Here is a 20,896-nt window from a genome sequence, read left to right on the forward strand (position 1 = left end):
ACATCTCATAATCACACTTTTGTGCTCCCCCCCCCAAAAAAAAATAATGTTTGTGCAAGATATTCTAACTTGAAATTTGTATTTTCTTCTAATTTCACAGTTGGACAGTCTCTCCATTACAAAGATTTCTAATCACAGCTCAGAGCTAGCATAGCAATCTATTGTGTGTGTTGTTTTTTGCCTTCTAGAATGCCTCATTTCCAAATGCCTACTAGACTGGAAGTTTTTTAAATGTGAAAAATACCCTTCAGAATATTGCAGTTCTTTCCTTCTTTATTCCTCCCTTACTCTACATTAGACAAACCTAAGTGAAGCTCTGACCAGAAGTCATGCCTAAAAACAGTGGCGTAGCGTGGGTTGTCAGCACCCGGGGCAAGGCAAGTAATTTGCGCCCCCTAACCCGCGGATTTGCACCCCCTAACCTGTGGATATGCCCTAACCCCAGATGTTGCGCCCGGTGCGGCCGGCCCCCCCTGCACCCCCCACGCTACGCCACTGCCTAAAAAGGCAGCGTCTTCTCATAAACTTTGTCTATGTGAGTGTTGGTGCCACTGTTTGGTACCCTTTGATGTTTGTGTAGTATTTGATTCTGATTTAAAAGCAGTCCTGTGAAAGTGAACATAGTAAATTATTCTAACTTATTTTTTCTTCTAGGACCACATGGTTATGAGATTTAAAGTCCATTATGCCTCCTGCCATGGCAGATGCCCTAGACATCTGGGCAGTAGATTCACAGATAGCAGCTGATGGCTTAATATCTGTGGACTTCCTGCTTCCCACTGGAATTTACATCAGTTTAGATGTCCCACGTGATGCCACTATCAGTCTTATAAAACAGGTAATACAGAACAGGTAAAACTGGCTTGCTCTTAAAGTGTCTATTAGCTACTTCTCATTGAAGTGCATTTTGTTTCTCATATAATTTAAGTGTTTAGAATAATATTCCTGAGTATGTAACCTGATTTAAATTTTGTGAAACATGACTTAGGGGCCTGGTTTGAAGGCCAGATCCCTATAAAACATTAGCTTCTACATGAGCATCATCCCATTGTTGTTTTCATGCAAGTGTGCGTTCTTGTAACTATGTTGGTTAGAACTAGGCTGCATTCAGACAGTATTTTATTCCATTTTTCCAGTGGTTCCTTACCTGATTTTTTGTGATCTTTCACATGGATTAAGGGACATTTATGGAAATCTATGGAAATTTTAGGGTTCATTTCTCTGTTAATCGCTTCCAGAGAAAATTCAGATGCAACCCTCATTACCTGGAAAATCCTGTGGTGTAATTTCCCCGTGGTTTTCATGGGTCATGCCGTGTGATTAAATTTGGAGCGGCATTCCAGCATACAATTCTTTCCCACAGTTTTCATGGGGGAATCATGGGGGAATAGAAACATATACACACACACAAATGATGACACAATTCAATGTAACACCAAACCCACTCATGCAAATGAAATTTAATGTGACATAGCAGTAGTGTGTCAATAAAAAAACAACAACACAGTTCACAGCACAGCAAGTATTGCAGTGTAAATGGAACTTTAGAAAGCAGGACAGAAGTGCTAGCATTATAACCAGGAAAGCAGATTCAATAATCTTCATGTCTAAATGCACTTCTAGTCACCCCCATGGACTTTACAGGAAAGAATTCACAAGTACAGGAGGCGACCGTTTTGCGCCCATCCAGTTGATGTGTGACTGCCAATGTGCGGGTCCTTTTGAACCCAGAAGAGAGCAGGATGGGAATGTAATGGCATGTAATGGGAGTGGGGCAGGCAGTGCCAGAGCAAGCTGATCGGGTGCCCTGTGCCCAGGGGTGTGGCCAGCTGCCCGTGGTGGCAGGATGCTCCATGGAGCCTCCGAGGAATCTGCCTGCCTCCTCCCACTCAGCCACCCTACAGCTGGGGGGGAGGCAGTGGGCAGTCTGTTTGGGGCAGTGTGGAGCCTGCGGGCGCCCATGCCACTGCGTCACTCTCTGCAGGCTCCGTGGTGAGTGCCACCCAGCATTTTGTCATCCCCCTCGGTGGTGATACCTGGGGTGGCCCGCCTCCACCACACCCCCCTTCCTCCACCCCTGGGGTCAGGGCGTAGGAGGTATAATGGGGAAGATCACACTTATGCGTGCTCCGCCAACTTGGGGAGGGGCAGGAACAGAACCCCATGGAAAACAGCCGCCACCAGTAGTGTGTTAGGGGGCCTGGGAACCTTGGAATCTGCTTGCTACATATTCTCTTACTAGTAGACGTAGAAGATGGTCAGGCAGATTTCTTTTCTTTCTTTTCTGTTTAACTAGCTTACTGGCTGATAGATGCAGAAATCTTAGTGGCCCATAAGTTCTACAACTGGCCTGAAATTGATGTCCTTTTCAGATGCTTCATAGCAAAAACCCTACAACAATCTTGCCAAACCAGCAGTCCAGAAAACAATGCAGAAGAACTAACTTGGGAAAGAAGTCCCACCCCACCCCTTAGCACTTGTTTTTATTACTAAAACATGAATAAAGACAGTGACAAGTGTACCTTTTTACTCTTGACACTTTGTTCCAGCACAGTCTTTACAGCAGAGAGAACCAGTTTTATTTCAGGACCAGTGATTTTTAGTTTTAAAAAACAATGGCTGTATTAATTTAAAATAGATGAATGACCTACCACTATTCTCTGGAGTCAGCTGTGTTTGATTGAAGGAAGTTTGTTTAATCTGAAGTAAGGGCTTGCATGAGTGATACAGAAACACCTACCTAATGCTGTGCGTACAGTTGACAGAGGTCTTACTTTCCAGTGAGTGGGTTTTGTGAACAAAGCATTCTACTGTTACAGTCTCTGTGCTTATTTGCAGCTATTATGGAAGGAAGCACAGAGTTACCCTCTGTTTCATCTTCTTATGGAGATCGACTCCTATATGTTCTCTTGTGTGAACCAAACAGCGGTACGTGAAGAGCTGGAAGATGAGACACGCAGACTCTGTGACGTTAGACCATTCCTTCCTGTCCTTCAACTAATTACAAGAAGCTGCGACCCAGGGGAAAAATTGGACTCTAAAATAGGTGTCCTCATAGGAAAAGGTAAATATTGGTGTTCTTGGCTGTGGAGATGGAGATACAGCACCAAAAGAGCACTGAGGTGGATTGAAATTAGCCCGAAAGCATTAAAAGGACTGGGCTTAACTATAGTAAGATTAACCCCAAATAAAATTTAACATGACCATTTTCTGTCCTTGAATGTGTATCCCTCGTTCTAATTAACTATGAAAAAAACACCCAAATTTTAATAGTTTTACATAGCATCATAATTAGAGTAAATACCATATTGAAAAATGCATTCAGAAATCAATTGTATGTGTTTCTGTGTTAGGATGTTCAAATGTTGGATAGTGATAATGTTCTATTAATGATGTGCATACAAGGTATGATGGATGCACATTAATATGTACACTACCCAGTAACTAGACTGTAAAGAACTCCTATTAATTAGATATGCTTTCCTTAAAAACCCGTTTTAATGATTTTCACCATCAGGTATAATTGAACAGGCTTATCTTGACTAAAGATAGAAATGTATTAGACACCAAACTCCTACTTCTTCCAGTGCTCCACAGGCTTGGGGCAGTCTTTGTTGCCAAGACAAAAATTGTGGTTGTAAGGACCTCCAGTGGTCTCTAATCTTGTGTTGCATCTTCATGTAAGGTCAGCAACAATTCTCTGCTCTCTGTCACAGCTCAAGGTTGTAACTGAAAAGGATGGTGGGGACTTGTCTGTAGGACTCTATGCTATTCATTCAGGGGACCTCAGCAATACAGCGCCAAAGAATACCTTGGAACTAAGAATAGGGTTGGGAACCTCTGCACACATCTGCAGCTCCCAAAATTGACAGGAAAGCTGAGGCTCACATACTTTTTAGTGATGGCAACAACACACCTGTCAGTGATGAGTGGAAACACAGTACAGAAATATCTGTTTTCATATGGTTTGCAAAAGTGAAAGTAGGATTTATCGGTTTCATTGTTTTTCTCCCAAGAGGAGTTGTACTTTTGTTTCTTTTGTAAATGATATCCTGCCCCTGGGTAGGTTTACAGCATAACATTTAAACACATGCACACATTCACACGAGAAGTTTTTAAGCCTCCACATCTATGGCAATTGAATGCAGGGATAGGCCCATGTTGTGTACTCAGTACTCGTAATTCCACACTGGTTTGTCTTGCGATCTATCTCAGACTCAGAGGCCTATAAGACCAGTTGCATGATGGAATTTATTTTATGCATACAATTCCCTACAGCAGGGGTACCCACTGTGGTACCCAGGCATGCATTGGGACCCTTGAGGTCTTCCACGGCTGCCCATGAAGCCTCTGACATTCCCTTCCCTATTTCCTATTTCCTATTTGCTTTTCAAACCTCAGATTAATTCTACTGTATCTGACTTTTACCCAGGACCCCTGGAAAGGCAATGTCTTTGGGTACACCCTCTCTCAAGGAGTAGGGAGAGAAATGACTGGGACTTGCATTTGCTCAAAAGACCAAATGTGCCCATGGGCCAAAAAGGCTGCTGACCCAATGTTTGAGTTGGAGCAATTCCTTGTAACCAGGTGTTCCTCATGTTAGTGGTGGCAGTAACCAATCACTGTGCACATGCCTTTCAAAAGAGAAGGGCAAGCCAGAGAAAATCCTCTTTTTCTACCATCTGCAGCAGACTGCATGAGAGAGGAACATCTTTGCAGCAGCATTAGCAAAGGCCGTAATTGCCACTTTAGCATTTGAATAACCAATATGTTTTCTATGTATGTATTTAAAATTCTTCTGGATGTTCTGATTCAACTGCCTTTAAGGCAGGACTAGGGTGAACCTCAGGTCCAGGGGCTGGATACAGCCTACAAGACCTCTCTGTTTGGGCCTTTCAACTCTCCCTTGCCACACCCTTTTACTGGCTGTGTGTTGCACCCCAAGTATTGCTCCTCCATAGCTCTTAAACTTTGATAATGCTTCTTGTTTGCCTAGATCAGCCTTTCTCAACCTGTGGGTTCCCAGATGTTGTTGAACTACAACTCCCATCACCCCAGCTAGCAAGGCCAGAACTCAGGGGTGATGGGAGTTGTAGTCCAACAACATCTGGGGACCCACAGGTTGAGAACCGCTGGCCTAGATGGAGAGTTGAGAGGGTCATGCAAATGTTTGTAGAAACTTGCCTGTACAAAAGTAAGCTTTACATTATTTTCTCTGTTGGCTTTTGCCTCTGGTCCCACCCACCACTGGCATGCAAGTGGTTGTCTTGCCATATACAGCTAGAAATTTACTTATTGAGGAATTCAGAAACTACAAGTCATAAGAATATAAGGTGACCCTGCCGGATCACACCAGTGACCAGTCTGGTCCAGCATCCTGTTCTCACAGGCCAACCAGATGCCTGTGAGAAGGCTGCAAGATGGACATAAGCACAACAGCCCTCTGCCCACCTGCAATTCCCAGCAGCTGGTACTCAGAGGTATAATGCAGTCAGTTGCTGTTGAATTTTTAACATAATAAAAATTATCATGCTTGCAATTTGCAAAGGGAATGATGCATTTTATGTTGAAATTAAAAATAATCAATAGGCAGGCCATGCTTCCCATCAGAAACAATGGGCAGTTGTTAGTTCCTGGCACAATATCTACAAGTTCTGTTTAGCTTTCAACAGCAAACTGAACCCTAACTTGTCTGCACTGACAATGGCTTCTACTGACGCACAGAGTTCTTTTATAGATTTTTGTAACTGATTATTTCGAAAAAGAATGACTGGGCAATTTCCCCCGTTTTGAACAAAGCATGTTCTCTGGTTCTTTGTACTTCTCAGGGTAGAATTAGTTATTCCTCTTCGAACCTGCTTGACCTGTGCTTTATGCCATGTGCTTCTCAGTGAAGGCTTGTGTTTAAACGCCTTAGACATTGTCAAATACAGTTGAAGTTATTACTAAAGTATTAATGGAAAATGTAATGTTCTTCTTCCCACACCTCCAGTACTGTACTATGCATATGTAAGGTGAAATTCATAACCTTTTGAATGAGCAGCGTATATCAATTTTCTCTTTTTCCTATAAAAGTTAAAATACTTATCAAAGTACTCAGTCAAAATATGATTTAAGTGTTCCATGGAAGACAAGGTAAACCTATAGCTGTGATTTACAAAAAACCCCCCACAAAACACTCAGAATTCCTCAGCAGAATATTCTACATGGAAAGTTCAAAATGGCAGCTGTGGTAGTATCTTGAATGCTTATGGGTATGGGTATGGGTGTGTATTTAATGGAGTTAGGGTTTTTAATGGAAAATGTGGCATTGAATTGGTTTGTGTAATAACACTAAAAGAAGAAATAACTTTTTGGGCTAAGTTTTGGGCTAACTTAGCTAAGCTCAGCTAAATTTTACTCAGAGTAGCCCCATTGAAATTAGTGTCTATAATGGAATTAGGCCCATTAATTTCAGTGGGTCTACTCGGAGTAAACCTTAGTTGGTCGTGTGGTGCAATGTGATTCTTTCCCTCTGACACTTTTAAAAATATGTATTGTTTAATTAAATCATTTCAGGCCTCCATGAGTTTGATGCCCTACAAGACCCAGAAGTCAAAGAATTCCGGATTAAAATGCGGCTAATCAGTGAAGAGAAGATGCAGTCACTTGTGGGGCTGTCTTGGATGGACTGGTTGAAGTACACTTACCCACCGCACCTAGAGCCAGCAACACAGGAAAACCTCCAAGATAAACTTTATGGTGGCAATCTAGTTGTGGCTGTTCATTTTGACAACTGCCGGGTAGGATTATTGGCCATAGTTAGAAAACACTTCCACAGCTACCTCAAGTAATTCCCACTTGCAAGTTGCAAAACGTACATTGTCAAACACTCAGAAGGTTGTCGCTGTGAGATGAATAGGGTGGCGCTGTGGGTTAAACCACAGAGCCTAGGACTTGCTGATCAGAAGGTTGGCGGTTCGAATCCCCGCAATGGGGTGAGCTCCCGTTGCTCGGTCCCTGCTCCTGCCAACCTAGCAGTTCGAAAGCACCTCAAAGTGCAAGTAGATAAATAGGTACCACTCCGGCGGGAAGGTAAATGGCATTTCCGTGTGCTGCTCTGGTTCGCCAGAAGCGGCTTAGTCATTTCAGTACAAATCTACAAATACAATAAATATTCAGTACAGGTAAACGAATAAACAGTATATAAAAATATATACACTGTTAAAATCAAGTCTAATCGAGCAGTCAATAAAAAATAAACTTTATACAGTGGCAAGCTGTATTTGTAACACTTAGTTGACCATGTGGTGCAATGGCAACAATTCTTTCATTGGGCCTAAGAGTCCAAACAGAGATAATAGACCTCTTGCATAGCTTTTGATGGATGTATTTGAGTTGTTATGGGCTTTAAACCCTACCTTGTGCACCTTGAATGGACCCAGAAATGAGCTATCAACCAGTGCAGCAGTTTTAAAGTGGGTTATATGAGATCTAAATTGAACCTCAGTCAGTAATCTGACTGCTGAATTTTTGACCAGTTGAAGTTTCTGAGTCATCTTCCTGAAGGGTTCCAAAGCATGAGATTCAATGTATGCCATTAATCTAAAGTCTATTTTGACCTTCATACATTAGTGTTTAGAACATTTTATATAAAAAAAAAATTCTATAGAAACACTGTGTTTGAGGTCTCCTTTTTTAAAAAACTGAATTGCGAGGGCCTCTGTATCTGGCAGTTAACTTCAGGGAAAGTAGCTTTTTTGAGACAGATAACTTTTGAAACTGAGAAAATATTGAATTGATTTTGACAGACTTCTTCATTATGGCTATGATTTTACCTTGCAAGGTTTGGCTTGCTACCAGAAGGCTGCTATATAAATAGGCCTGTAGACAAAAAATATTATTCATCATAAAATGTAAAATGAAAGCAGGCATTTGTAAATAATTGCTTTTGAATTCCTGCATCTTCTTAGTGTGTTCGAAAAAATAAAAGCTCTGTATGTATTCTTATAAAAGCATTTGTGCACAACATAATAGGCTCTGTGATGAGGATCCATGTGAAGAAACGTATTTTATCCTGCACAATTGCGTATTAAATGGTAAAATGGGTACCTACACCTACCAGATTTCTTTTTATATATAAATCAGGAAATATTCTTATTAAAACCTATATGGTCCATAGACGGGGGGGTTTATTCTCTAAAGTAAAATGAATTACTTATATTCATTCATACTTGAAAGTAATAGCTATTACGTCTTCTTTTTAATAGGACGTATTTAGTTTTCAGGTGTCTCCTAATATAAACCCTATCAAGCTGAATGAACTAGCAATTCGTAAACGTTTGACTATCCACGGAAGAGAAGATGAAGAAGTTGATCCTTCTGACTATGTTCTGCAAGTTAGTGGAAGGCTGGAATATGTTTTTGGGGACCATCCATTAATTCAGTTCCAGGTATTCTTTTCTTTTCTTTTAAAGCAATATGATAGTTTAGGAGGTGTGTCTTCAAAAAATAATCAGATTTTGAGTGGGTGGAAGTTGGTGTTTTCTCCCAAGATGTCTATTTTTTTACTTCTTTGGTAATGTCATACATGAAGAAATATATAATTGGACAATTCAGATGTGAACTCTGTGTTTTGCTCTACAATACCTATTCTAGGTGCTTTGTTGCCCAAGCACCCAAAAATATGAAACATTTTTGAAAATGAATCAAGAGTTGCAGCAAATCTTTTAAGTGTGAATGAGCTTGACTGGTTAATTGCTTTTTTGAAAGCATAAATGACCCCAAATGATTCCCCCCCTTCCTTTTTGAAGTATATATATGGACCTAAATAAAACATGCTTTAAGGACTTCATGTTTAATTTTCAGCATGCAAATAACAGATTCATTGCCTCTCTTCCTTTCTCAGTATATCCATCGTTGTGTGATGAGCAGAGCCCTTCCTCAACTCACTCTTGTTGAATGCAGCACCATAAAAAAAATGTGTGATCAGGAAATGGTGGCTATAGAAGCTGCCATAAACCGAAAACCAGGCAACCCTCCTGTTCCTCTACCACCCAAAAAAACACGTGTGAGTCTTCTCATTCATTTTAAGAATTGTTGCATTCATGTCTGGAAGGTACAAGCAAATCATTAAAAAATGCAGCTTTAAGTTGACTGTTAGTTAATGTTTGTATTGCTACCTCCATAAGCCATTCTTGGCAAAAGAGAGACATTAGTTATTGATTTAGTGCACGGCTGTTTTTTAAGCAGCATGATCTTCAAATGTATGCATTTCTCAAAAAGCCTGGAAATCTCTCATCGCTGTTTCCTTTCTACAACAGTTGACTCAAAGTGTATGGGATATTAACAATCCTTTCAAGGTAGTCCTAGTGAATGGCAACAAGTTGAACACAGAAGAGACAGCTAAGGTAACTAAATTCCTCCCCATCACAAGTGATGTTCCTGTTGGTTGTCTTAACAAATTTCCTTTGTTTGTCAAGGCTGCATTTGATTTGATTATTTAATAAACAAGGGCCTGATTTAAATACCAGTAGTCTAAATGACTACATGATTACAATTGGGAATTGGCTTGAATCTCTGGCTGAGCTGTAAATCAAAAGCTACAGAGTGACGCTAAATGATGCTTGTCTTGAAAAATATTTAGGTAGACAGAAATATCATGACGTAAGGTGATATGTGAACTCTTTATCAATCTGCAAATTTAACTGAAACTGAAAGATATTCCTAATTTTATGGCATTAATATGTAAATGTTTTTGTAAATGTTCAGATGAATTTCCAGCTTTTAAAAGATTTGCAAGTATAACCTGGTTCCACTAAGCATTTTGCTCTGTACTTAGTTCACTGAAGATGCTGAATGTAGAAGCAAATGAAATGGTATTCCCTGTAAAAAGAATGCATTTTAAACCAAGGTTGTAACACGTAAGATCTTACTGCACAAACCCCTTCCTATGCATTTTGCCTATGAAATAGAATGGCATGCATTTTCCCTTGTTTGTTTGGCATACAGTTAAGTGAATGAATGAATGAATTTTCAGCTGGAGAAGACCAAAAAAATATATGAATGGGCTCATAGTGTGGCATGACTGGCATGATGTTTAAAACAATTCACTGACCTTTCAGGACAAATTGTTTTGAACAAAAATCAGTTCAAGTTTTTATATACTGAAAGGGGAGACAAATGCAGTAATTGCTAAGGAGAAGCAGAATGCCACAAAGCATTCTATCATAATATTTTTAAGAAACATGTTTTACCATTTTGCGTTTTATGTAATCTGTGTTTTTATATTGTATTTTTATGTTGTGAACTGCCCTGAGTTCTATAGATGAAGGGTGGTATACAAAGTTAATTAATTAATTAATTAATATATAATATTGCTTCCCTGTTTGTTATTTTGGATGAATATTGCAGAAATTATGCATATCTATAATCCTAGCAATCTTTTTCTTCCTGAAAACAGGAGAGAGAGAAAAGAGATTGTGCAATGATCTGTTTAAAAAATGGGATAATAATGTGTGCAGCAAGTTTTTGTCTACATTTTCAAAAAAAACAGTGCTCAATGCTTCATTTAACCTGCTATTTAAGATTTTGCCACAAAGATTTATCAGAAATAAACCACATTTAAAATCAGGGAGATTTAGCATTAGTTCTGGCTAAAACCCATTCCATAAGCTCTGAAGGAAATCTGATTGTGAGTGACTAACTTTTTTGCTTGTATTACTATTTTGAAAAGTGCTTTTCGGCAAAGGTACCTTAGACAGCCCCCAAAAGGTCGGTAATTATATTAAAGAGAAAGGACTACAGCTTTAGAAATATGTTGTGTGTTTTTTTAAAAAGTTATGTTTACATAGGAATATCACTCCATTAGGACACAGTATAGAATATTAAGGCATGTGCCAATTATATGCACTTGAAAATAATCACGTACCGTACATGCATACTAATTTGCAATTCAAAAACAAATTGAACCATTTCCCAGTTGTAATAATTGCCTCCAAAGATTCAAAGGCACCCTGAATTGCCATTATCATTCCTGTTCTAGAAATATAAGCAAAAATATGTGTGTGAGGTTAGTTATGCTTCTTGTCACCATCCACTTTCCTAATTGGTAAACTTTGTGCCCAGTCATGAGAAGCAAAATATTTACCATCAGTTTACCTTGGCAATACCCACAGATTGCTTAGATCTTCAGCGTAGCTAATACTCTAGCACGTAGCATAAGAACACTAATTAGGGCAAATATTCCAAAGCTGCCTTGCCTTCTTTCTAAGCAGGAAATACTTCTAGGTTAATAATCCTTACTCTCTGGAATGTGTTTGGATACTTCCCTGTCATGTCTCTCTTGCAGGTTCATGTCAGGGCTGGTCTCTTCCATGGAACTGAGCTCCTTTGTAAACCTATCGTAAGCTCAGAAATATCTGGGAGAAATGACCATGTTTGGAACGAACCCTTGGAATTTGATATCAACGTCTGTGATTTGCCAAGAATGGCTAGGCTGTGCTTTGTGGTCTATGCTGTGATGGATAAAAAGAAAAAAAATAATCCAAGCAAGACACTTAATCCGTCCAAATACCAGACCATTAGGAAAGCTGGCAAAGTGGTAATGGATTCGTTTCTTTACATTCCTGTTCGTTGTACTGGGAAGTCTCTGCATGTGTTTTGCATACTTTTCATTTCCATAGCTTTTTAAAATTCTAAACTTCAGAGTGAAAGTCGGGATATATACTGATACACACACACACACACACACACACACACACACACACACACATATACACACTTGAGTATGTACTATTCATTTTTAAACAGGGGGATAGGACCAAACAATAATAATCTTGTCTCACTGTTTTTTCTACTTCATTCTCATTTCTACCATTTGTGAATTTCACATACAGTGGTGCCCCACAAGACGAATGCCTCGCAAGACGAAAAACCCGCTAGACGAAAGGGTTTTCCGTTTTTGAGTTGCTTCGCAAGACGATTTTCCCTATGGGCTTGCTTCGCAAGACGAAAACGTCTTGCGAGTCTTGCGATTTTTTTCGCTCCCCCCCCCCTTTTTCTAAGCCGCTAATAGCCTTTTAGCCGCTAAGCCTTTAATAGCCGCTAAACCGCTAATAGCGCTAAGCCGCTAATAGGGGTGCTTCACAAGACGAAAAAACCGCTAGACGAAGAGACTCGCGGAATGGATTATTTTCATCTTGCGAGGCACCACTGTACTGTTCTACATTTGAATATAATAAAAGGAATAAAGGTGAACGCTTCATATATATATATTCACATATTGCTTTCTGCCAGAGGATAATAAATGCCACGTTGGAAAAACATTAAAAAGCATACATTCAATTTGCTGTAGTTCTGCTGCCATTCTAGATTGCACAAATCGTGTTCAGCCTAGTTCTCAAGAGTTTTTCCACACTGTGCATAGAAATCAGGTTTGCTGAGGCTTTGCTGGCTTTTCCATGGTGTTTCTCATAATAAACACAATTGCACTCAACATTGTTGTATGTGTGTTGTACGCACTAAACTATTTTCATGACCCAGAGCAGGGTTTCCGAAACTTGAGTCCTCAGCTGTTTTTGGACTACAACTCCCATCATCCTTAGCAGCACCAGTGGTCAGGGATTATGAGAATTGTAGTCCAAAATCAGCTGGAGGGACCCCCCCCCCTGTTTGGGAAACCCTGCTCCAGAGGAAAGAATTCACCTAATATGATTCACCTCATCCGTCATGTAGTTCCAGCATCTTATACTACAGGGGTGGCCAACTCCCAAGAGACTGCGATCTACTCACAGATTTAAAAACTGGCAGTGATCTACCCCCTTTTTGGGGAAGGAAGGCCTGCTTTGGGGGGGTTCAGGTCAAAGTTGAGCTTTTTTTAAGGAATGAGCAAGGCCCATTTCTTGGAGGGGACCAAGGTTGTTGTGCTTCTTTTGGGGGAGCCACTGATCTACCACAGACGTCCAGTGATCTACCGGTAGATCACGATTTACCTGTTGGACGTGCCTGTTATACTATATAACAGCAATTAGCTTGAAATGCATATATTAAATTTACGCTTGTGGACATTCAGTTTCAAGAATAGTTCAGACTAGTAGTTTCTTATTATAGAAAACTCTTTGCGCATTGCATTTAGGATTTTTCCAAATCCACACCACAACTTCTTTTTCTCTGTGTATGTTATGTGTGTGTGTGTTGTTCTATTGTCTTAAGGTTTTGAATCCACTATGGCCTCATCTTCAAACAGTATGATTTTTCATTGCAGCACTACCCTGTCGCATGGGTCAATACTATGGTGTTTGATTTTAAAGGACAATTGAAAACTGGAGACCTCGTACTGTACAGCTGGTCGTCATTTCCTGGTAAGGCTTAATTTGTGATAAGAAGCTGCTTGTGCCATCAGCTATGCAGTGCTACTGCACAGCCTCTGTCCATTTCAGAGGGGCTTCCTTGCTTAGGCTTCCACAAAAGCCCCTCTGAAATTGAATGAAGACTTCATAACATCAGATCACAATCCATTCAGTACTTCCTGTAATACAGAGTTCAGTGTCTTATGCTTATAAAACACAAATAGAATATGGATAATAAAATATGCCTCGTAATATAAAAAATGCAAATGTTACCTTGAGGTAAAATAAAGAAATTTCTTTGTGCAGGAAAAGCACTATTATGGCAAATTTTGACTCCAATGCTTTTCACTTAACTCATCTGACAAGGGCTTGGAGCAACTGTTCAGCTAAGGTGCAGCTTTGGCTGAATGCATGAAATAACTTGGTCTGGAATAGTAGCCATTCTATAGGATAATCACTGCATGACTACAGACTGAATTGGCATTATTAATTCAATGGCTCCTTACCAGTTCCTGCTGACTAAACATTTTGCCTTTTTTGCAATTTGAGGTTCTTTTAAAATGCAGAACATAGCAAAAAGCGAATGTCGGTATTTTTATAACAGATATCGTATCCCTGGAATGGAATTGCTAGCTTTTTCTCCCTTTAGAAAAAGAAACAAATCCAGCCCCAAAAGTAATCCCCACCCTCACATCAAAGTTTTAGCAGAAATTTCTGGTAAAATAGTGCCAAACCACTTCATTGACTTGTGTGTGCTCCTTGGTTTAAAGGAAAGAGTTATCTTTGTTCTGCCAGTACATTATTCCAAACCTCACTGGTCCTCAAGTCCACGAAGGCTGCAGTCTTCTGCACAGAAAGGGTAGCCAGCGCTGTGCCCTTGAGATGTTGTTGGACCACATCCCTAACCACATCTAGCAACATCTGGAGGGTCCCATTGGCTACACTTGCCACGTACACTTAACTGGGAGCAAGGCCTGTTGTACCATACATTTGGCAATAGCTTTATAACTACAGTGGAACCTCGAGTTGTGGACGTAATCTGTGACGGAGGCATGTCCACAACCCGCAGCGTTCACAAGCTGAAGTGCCATGTCTGTGTAGGCACCAGCATGATTTGGTGCTTCTGCGCAAGCGGCAAAACCCAGAAGTGACCCGTTCCGGTACTTCCAGGTTTCCTGTGTTCCGCAACCCCAAAAAAAAAACATAACCTGAGGCAAATGTAACATGAGGTATGATTGTACACCGGTCACCATGTTCAATATGAAGCTAATGACATGTCCAACATCTACCACTGAAACAGGATATCAGAACTTGAAATCCAACACAGTAAGGTTAATCCTGAATGGAACTTAATTCATGTCCTCGTCACTTCTGTTATAGCAAGTCTGCTACATTTTTATTATGGATTTAAAATAGAAATAGACCACTGTAGACTTTCCCAACCTCTGGGATTTGTAAACTTGTTTCTACATTGAATTAGAAGGTATCTCTTACGCCCAGATGGGAATGGTCCAGGAGTAGAAGAACACTTCTGTGCATCACAGTGTGATGAAATTATTGCACTTCGTTTCAGGGTGGGGGGCCATGGATGGGTAGAATGTGTGTTGGATTTCTATGAAAGTCATCAGTGGAAGTTGACCACCTCTCCCAGCTTGCCTCGCTTGCCTTGTGACTTTTAAAACCCAACCTCTAAAATTAAAATTATATAGGAAATAAAAGTTGGCTCTGCTTACTTGAGGCTTTTACTGTGGCTCTGGGAGCTTTTCTGCTAATGTGGCCTGCCTGCCTTGTTAGTATACATTTAACACAGACTTGAATTTTGTTTAGCTATGCTACAGATTGAATGCTATTAAATATAAACACAAAATGTGTATTCTGGTTGCCTAGATGAACTTGAAGAAATGTTGAATCCAATGGGAACTGTACAGACAAATCCATACACTGAAAATGCAACAGCTTTGCAGATCAAATTTCAAGAATATTCCAAATTTCCTATTTATTACCCTCCCTTTGATAAGGTAAGATTGTTATGGGTTCTTGTATTTTATTTTCTTCCATGCATGATCCTGAATGCATTCTCTCTAACTTTACAGAGTTGCTCCTCAGTTGTTGCTGTTGTAACGACACTCAAGTATATGAATATGTGTCTACAAAAAGTTGACTAAACTTGGAAAACATTTTGGCTAACTGCATGTACGCAGATGCACATGTGCACACACATGCACATGCACACACTGCTCACAAAGGATTCAATTCTATACACACTGGGGCTTCTGAGTAGAAATGTATGTGATTACCCTGCAAGTTAGTCACACAAAAATCAGTGGGAATGAAGTTAGTCATGACTAGCATTTCCCTTGGTTATGACTAAGTGTAATTCACTAACAGAAGAATCCCAGTTCCCTGCTGCTGCCACCAAAGCTCTGCAGAGCAGCAGAGCCACATCGTGGCCACTCATGGTGGCAGGGTGGGGGACAGGCAGATCAACCCTGATCCCTGTACCAGCTCCAGGCTGGTGCAGTGATCAAGGTTGTTGCCAACTGGTACCAGCTATAAGAGCATCTCAGGATCCAGCAAATCTTGGGCTGGCTTATCTCCCTCCTCATGAGTACCCCATTTTAGGGCTTTCCACTGTTTTGGCATAACTGCCCTTCTGCTATTAGTGCTAATTTTAAACCAAGGGTGATATATAACTCCATCTTAAGAAAGTCAACAAACCTATGCATCTTGGAGACCAGAGTATAATCTGAGCCAAGCTGACGACCCATGTCCATTTTCCTACTTCTACTGCAAATGTATCAAGGCTGTTGAACCCAAGGATTTTCGATTACAGTTCTGCCAAATGGAAATGTGTAAGAGAAATGTTTTAAACTTGGGGGATCACAGAGTGCACAACTCTAGCCAAAATAAATCTGACCTTTTGGGGACCATAGTGTTTCAGAGTCTACGCTCCTGGGTTAATTCTTTCCGTACATGAGGCTGTTTACAGTTCTGTTGTTGTGCGTTAGAAGATGCAGTGCACTAATCCAGTCCCTGTTGAATTATGCACTTTGTTTACGTAGGAGTATTGTGGCATAATGTACACGCATTTATATACTGCACTTAGCAAAAGGATTTGGGAAAGAAGAGCATAAATATTTTATTTACTTACATGACTTTTCAAAGTATAGAGATCATACCGTTTGATCATCTTTAATTTCACTGTTCTCCAACATTGTCATTTAATTCCTGTCTGGTGTTTCTTGTTGCAGATACTTGAAAAGGCAGCTGAAATTGCAAGAAATAATGATAGCTCTGGTATGGCAGTAAGTATCAAAGGTGAAACAATTATCCTTCCCCCATTTAAGACTTAGAACAAGATGTATTCTTATTACCCTCCCGTTGCTTGTCCAGAAAGCATCTCTTCAAGCTGTAGTGAAGTTGTTCTGCACTTTCAAAATTATATTTTTAAAGGACAGGGTAAACACACAAAACCTGTTCATTTCCCTACAACCTACTGAAGGCCAAGTCCACATTATGGTCATATTTTTTAAATGATTGCAAATTTGGAATCCTAAACAAATTTGAACAGCTTGGTTGTCATAGCCTATAATTTTAATGTTGTGAAATTATAGCCTAAATAATATGCCATTCAGCATAGTGAACAAATTCCTTACTAATGTGCAAAATAATAAGAATTAATTATATCAACAAAATATTTCATCTGAATTAATGATCTTCTAAGAATACCCCATTCTATTTTACACAACTTGAGTGTAGATAATAAATTCACATGCTAATAACCTCTTGAATGTGGAGACTTTATAAACAATTTTTGCCACTCATGATATATTAAGCTTCATTTGAAACTCACTGAAACATCTTCTGTACACATGTTTAATTAATGTGGAATAGAAAGTCAGAAGAGATAGCATGTATAGTCATTTTAAAATGTTAAGTCTTTGGTGGTGGTGGTGGTGGTTGTTACAGTTCAATAACAGATGTTGGAAATGCAAAAGTCAGTTTTTAGCATTACCTGCAAAACTGCTTTAGTTTTAAAGTATTAGTGACTTGTTCCTCAGTTTTGGCTTTGGCTTCATGTGCTCTTTTTCATCATTTGCATACTAGCATTTAAGTTGCTAGAATTGCTCAATTTTCATTAGTTGTGTGGGTCTAGAGAAATCTACAGTGCCTGTGCAGCAAATATTAGCCTCCAGCGTGGCTCAGCAGAAATATTTCCCAGATTAAACGGGGAAATAGCAGCAGTGCCCTCTAGTGTTGAAGTGCACACTTGCTAAAGTTGCGTATTAAAATATATACAGGGTGAGTCCTTTAAAAGAGGCCCCGTGGATACAGAATACACGTGTTCCACGGGGCCTCTTTTAAAAGACTCACCCTGTATAATGCACATTAGTTGCTAGCAAGGAGAGTTCATGCTGTTCTAGCTTCATGCCATTTGGACATGCAGTATAGAAACAGGCACATTTGTCTCAGTGTTATATGCATAACTTGTAAACGGTGGTTCTCGACCTTTAACCAAAGGGCCGTGGTGGCAAAAAGTTCTACATTGAGCTAAAGGAGATAATGGAAAGGGACCCCTTGTCTCAGCTGTGTGAAAATGAAATGGATCTCATTTGGACTCTACGGTATGACTGTCGTGAAAACTTCCCACAATCCCTGCCAAAGCTGTTGCTCTCTGTCAAATGGAACAAACTTGAAGATGTTGCTCAGGTAAGAGGAAAAAGAAATACCTGTACAGCAATAATAGTAATGCCAGGGGCAGAATGTGAGCAATTGTGGGAGCATTGTGGGAGATTTTATTTTAATTGCCGTTAACTGCTCATCAGTGAAACCAACTGCCATTAAATGGACCGTCTTTTTCTTAGGTCTTCTAAAGTGCCACAACATTCTTCCTTGTTTTTAGTGGACTTTGCATAGCTACTGCTCTGCACCCTCTTTGTCAGCAGTGCTTGATGTGAAAAAGAAGAGATTGTTTACCTACTGTCATAGATAGGGTTAACCTAATGTGAACCAGGGACTGACTCAGGGGTGGGTGCCTGTGGTTTTCCTGATTGCTGAACACACACCAGCCCAAGTCAGCCTGGCCCAACCATCAGGGGTGATTAGAGTAGCAATCCACCAACTCTGGAGGGCTACAAATTCTCCACCCCTGCTCTTAGTGGAAACACTACACACATACTAATTCCCCATATATGTCTTTCCAAACGAACATGCATTTTGTGGGTCAGTATCACCTGTCTGGTATTCCTACATATAGTAATTGTGCCACTTCATAGAAGATGCACAAGCATTGCACACAAGTAGCAGTGACTATTCCTGACTCTGCTTCTGAAATCCAGGAAGACTTAGCATCTTTCTGACACTAAACAGAAGCTTCTCAGGCTCTGCCTGCCTGCCTGCCTTTGAGGAAGCCCCCCACCCCTCCGACTCCCCTAAGGTGAGGAGGAAGAAACAGCTGAGATACATTCCAGAGTCAGACATCATGATAAACCAGCATATCACAGTATTTAGCTGTGGATACAGTGTTGAAAACCAGATATTACCCGGGCCAGGCCTAATGTCCACATATGTTAGTCCTAAGCAGATAATCTGGATCAGTGCAAAAGACAGACCCTCACGTTCCACATGTGGACAGCAGGTTGATGCATACGAGAGTTTGCTGTATAAAACTAGCCCCAGGCTTTCTAGAATCTGTAATTAATTCTTCAGGGTTGAACTAAATTGCCTGCCTCCGTCACAGTCAAGATCAGACAACTATACTAAATGAATGATTCTATCAAGTGGCAACACATCATAGAAGGAGCTCCAGATAATCCTAAGTGTCTTATCTGATGCCACATCCGATTTGCTGCCCTCCCCACAAACACCTCCTTTGCCCATTTTTCCTCTGCTGCTTCATTAGCCATACTCAGATCTTTGTGCTTGTTCTGTTCTGCCCTCTGGTGAGCGGTTGTTCTGCTGCTGCTGCTAGAAAAGCAATGCCAGCTATTCCCAGCCTCTTTTTCCCAATTGCATTTCCACCTAGATGAAAATAGAAATGCACCCCCTGAATTACGGCTTTCTCTAAAGTCAGGGGTGGGGAAGGGTACCTGTGATTTATGCTATATAGTTGTTGAACACAGTTCACCTTCCTTCCTCAGGAAATCTGCCCATGGATATTCTTAAACATGTATCTATTTAGTCTTGCTTAGTTATGTGTGTGTTTATTTTCCTTAACAGCTTCAGGCTCTTCTCCAGATATGGTCCAAGCTGCCTCCCAGAGAAGCATTAGAGTTATTGGATTTCAATTATCCAGATCAATATGTAAGAGAATATGCCGTGGGCTGTTTAAGGCAGATGAGGTGAGTTTGCTGGCAACTTTTATTTCAACAGCTGACTCAAAGAATTAAAATGCAGCCACAATGAAAAGACTCGGTGACTTTCACCCTGCATGCAATAAATCTTACAAATTAAGGAGCAGGCAGCCTCTTCAGTGTCCAGCTGTGGGCTAGGCGGCGATCCCAGTTTACTGATCGTATCAGTGAACCGGAGTGGGTGGTCCTCCTTTGGGAAGTGCTGTCCAGTTGAGACAGAAGAAGGCTTCCTTTGGTATCTGGGTCAAAAGCCTTAAGGAAAGCTGATGGTTTTTTAAAGGTTTGCCTAGAATATAATGCTTTCACACATTACTTAACTGGAGAACTGCTTTGCAGAACTCAGAGAAGTGCAGATTTTGAAGGAGGGCAAAGCTTCAGTTTGTGCATTGTTTCAGAAAGTGTGGATTTGGTAGGTTCATCTTTAAATGTGAATTGAATCCATTTTCCCACCTCCGTACCTATGTATGTCACTGATGTCCTCTGTCTACAGTCCTATCCAAACATCTGGGAATAGGCTTCACTGAAAATCGTGAAACGTACTTTTGAGTAAGCATGCTTAAGTTTGCCATGCGTACATCCAATTTGCTTGTGGATGTTAAAATCTATGTATTTTCAAGAAGCTTCTCAGCTGTTGTTTTTTTTTAATTATCTACTTAAAATATTTATGGGCTTAATGCCATTTTTGCTCCAGGAAAGAAATGGGATATTATCAGTTGCAATGCTGCTATGCTCCTATTTCCCTTGACTTATCAAGAGTACTGGATGTGATGTACAACATTTTTGTATTATTTTCAAGGCTAAATTGTTAACAACATATTTTGACTTCAGTAAAATGTAAACAAGGTGATTTGCTCTGTCAGGCTGGTCTAGACTTGTGTAATGAACCAGTACTGCTGATAGTGTTGTTCTTAGATTTCTTTGAATTCATTCTAGGTATATTCATTATTAACTCCTTGATGCAATCAAATAATTGAATGCCTATGTAATTTTTTTTGGGGGGGTGACTTTTCATTTGACATACTTTTCAGAAGAGCAGTTTTAGTCAATGTACAACATGTTAATTTGTTTGGACATTTTTTTCCTTATTATTTTTTTTTGCTGGGCTGTAAGTAGATGAGAAGAACCCCTTAAGTTACAGTGAACTATTTGGTAGTTCAGCAGTGTTTTATTTTGTCACCTGTAATAGTTATTCTTTTTCATAAATAAATAACTGAA

The 20,896-nt window shown here is 40.1% G+C and overlaps 1 protein-coding gene across 7 annotated transcripts in view; it reads left to right on the top strand.

Moving 5' to 3' along the window:
• Positions 1–20,896, top strand: part of PIK3CB (phosphatidylinositol-4,5-bisphosphate 3-kinase catalytic subunit beta) — a 100,354-nt gene that overhangs the window by 59,974 nt on the left and 19,484 nt on the right. For all 7 annotated transcript variants that reach the window (XM_028731016.2, XM_077929948.1, XM_077929950.1 and 4 more), the window contains 12 exons: positions 655–838; positions 2,839–3,064; positions 6,559–6,782; positions 8,250–8,432; positions 8,888–9,049; positions 9,303–9,389; positions 11,330–11,581; positions 13,244–13,340; positions 15,216–15,346; positions 16,580–16,633; positions 17,850–18,038; positions 19,548–19,669. In XM_028731016.2, the coding sequence (XP_028586849.2) occupies positions 686–838; positions 2,839–3,064; positions 6,559–6,782; positions 8,250–8,432; positions 8,888–9,049; positions 9,303–9,389; positions 11,330–11,581; positions 13,244–13,340; positions 15,216–15,346; positions 16,580–16,633; positions 17,850–18,038; positions 19,548–19,669 (1,880 nt within the window). In that variant the 5' untranslated portion in view covers positions 655–685. The remainder of the gene's footprint in view (positions 1–654; positions 839–2,838; positions 3,065–6,558; positions 6,783–8,249; positions 8,433–8,887; positions 9,050–9,302; positions 9,390–11,329; positions 11,582–13,243; positions 13,341–15,215; positions 15,347–16,579; positions 16,634–17,849; positions 18,039–19,547; positions 19,670–20,896) is intronic.

The sequence above is a fragment of the Podarcis muralis genome, chromosome 6, assembly GCF_964188315.1.
Source record: "Podarcis muralis chromosome 6, rPodMur119.hap1.1, whole genome shotgun sequence".
In the NCBI taxonomy this organism is placed as follows: domain Eukaryota; kingdom Metazoa; phylum Chordata; class Lepidosauria; order Squamata; family Lacertidae; genus Podarcis; species Podarcis muralis.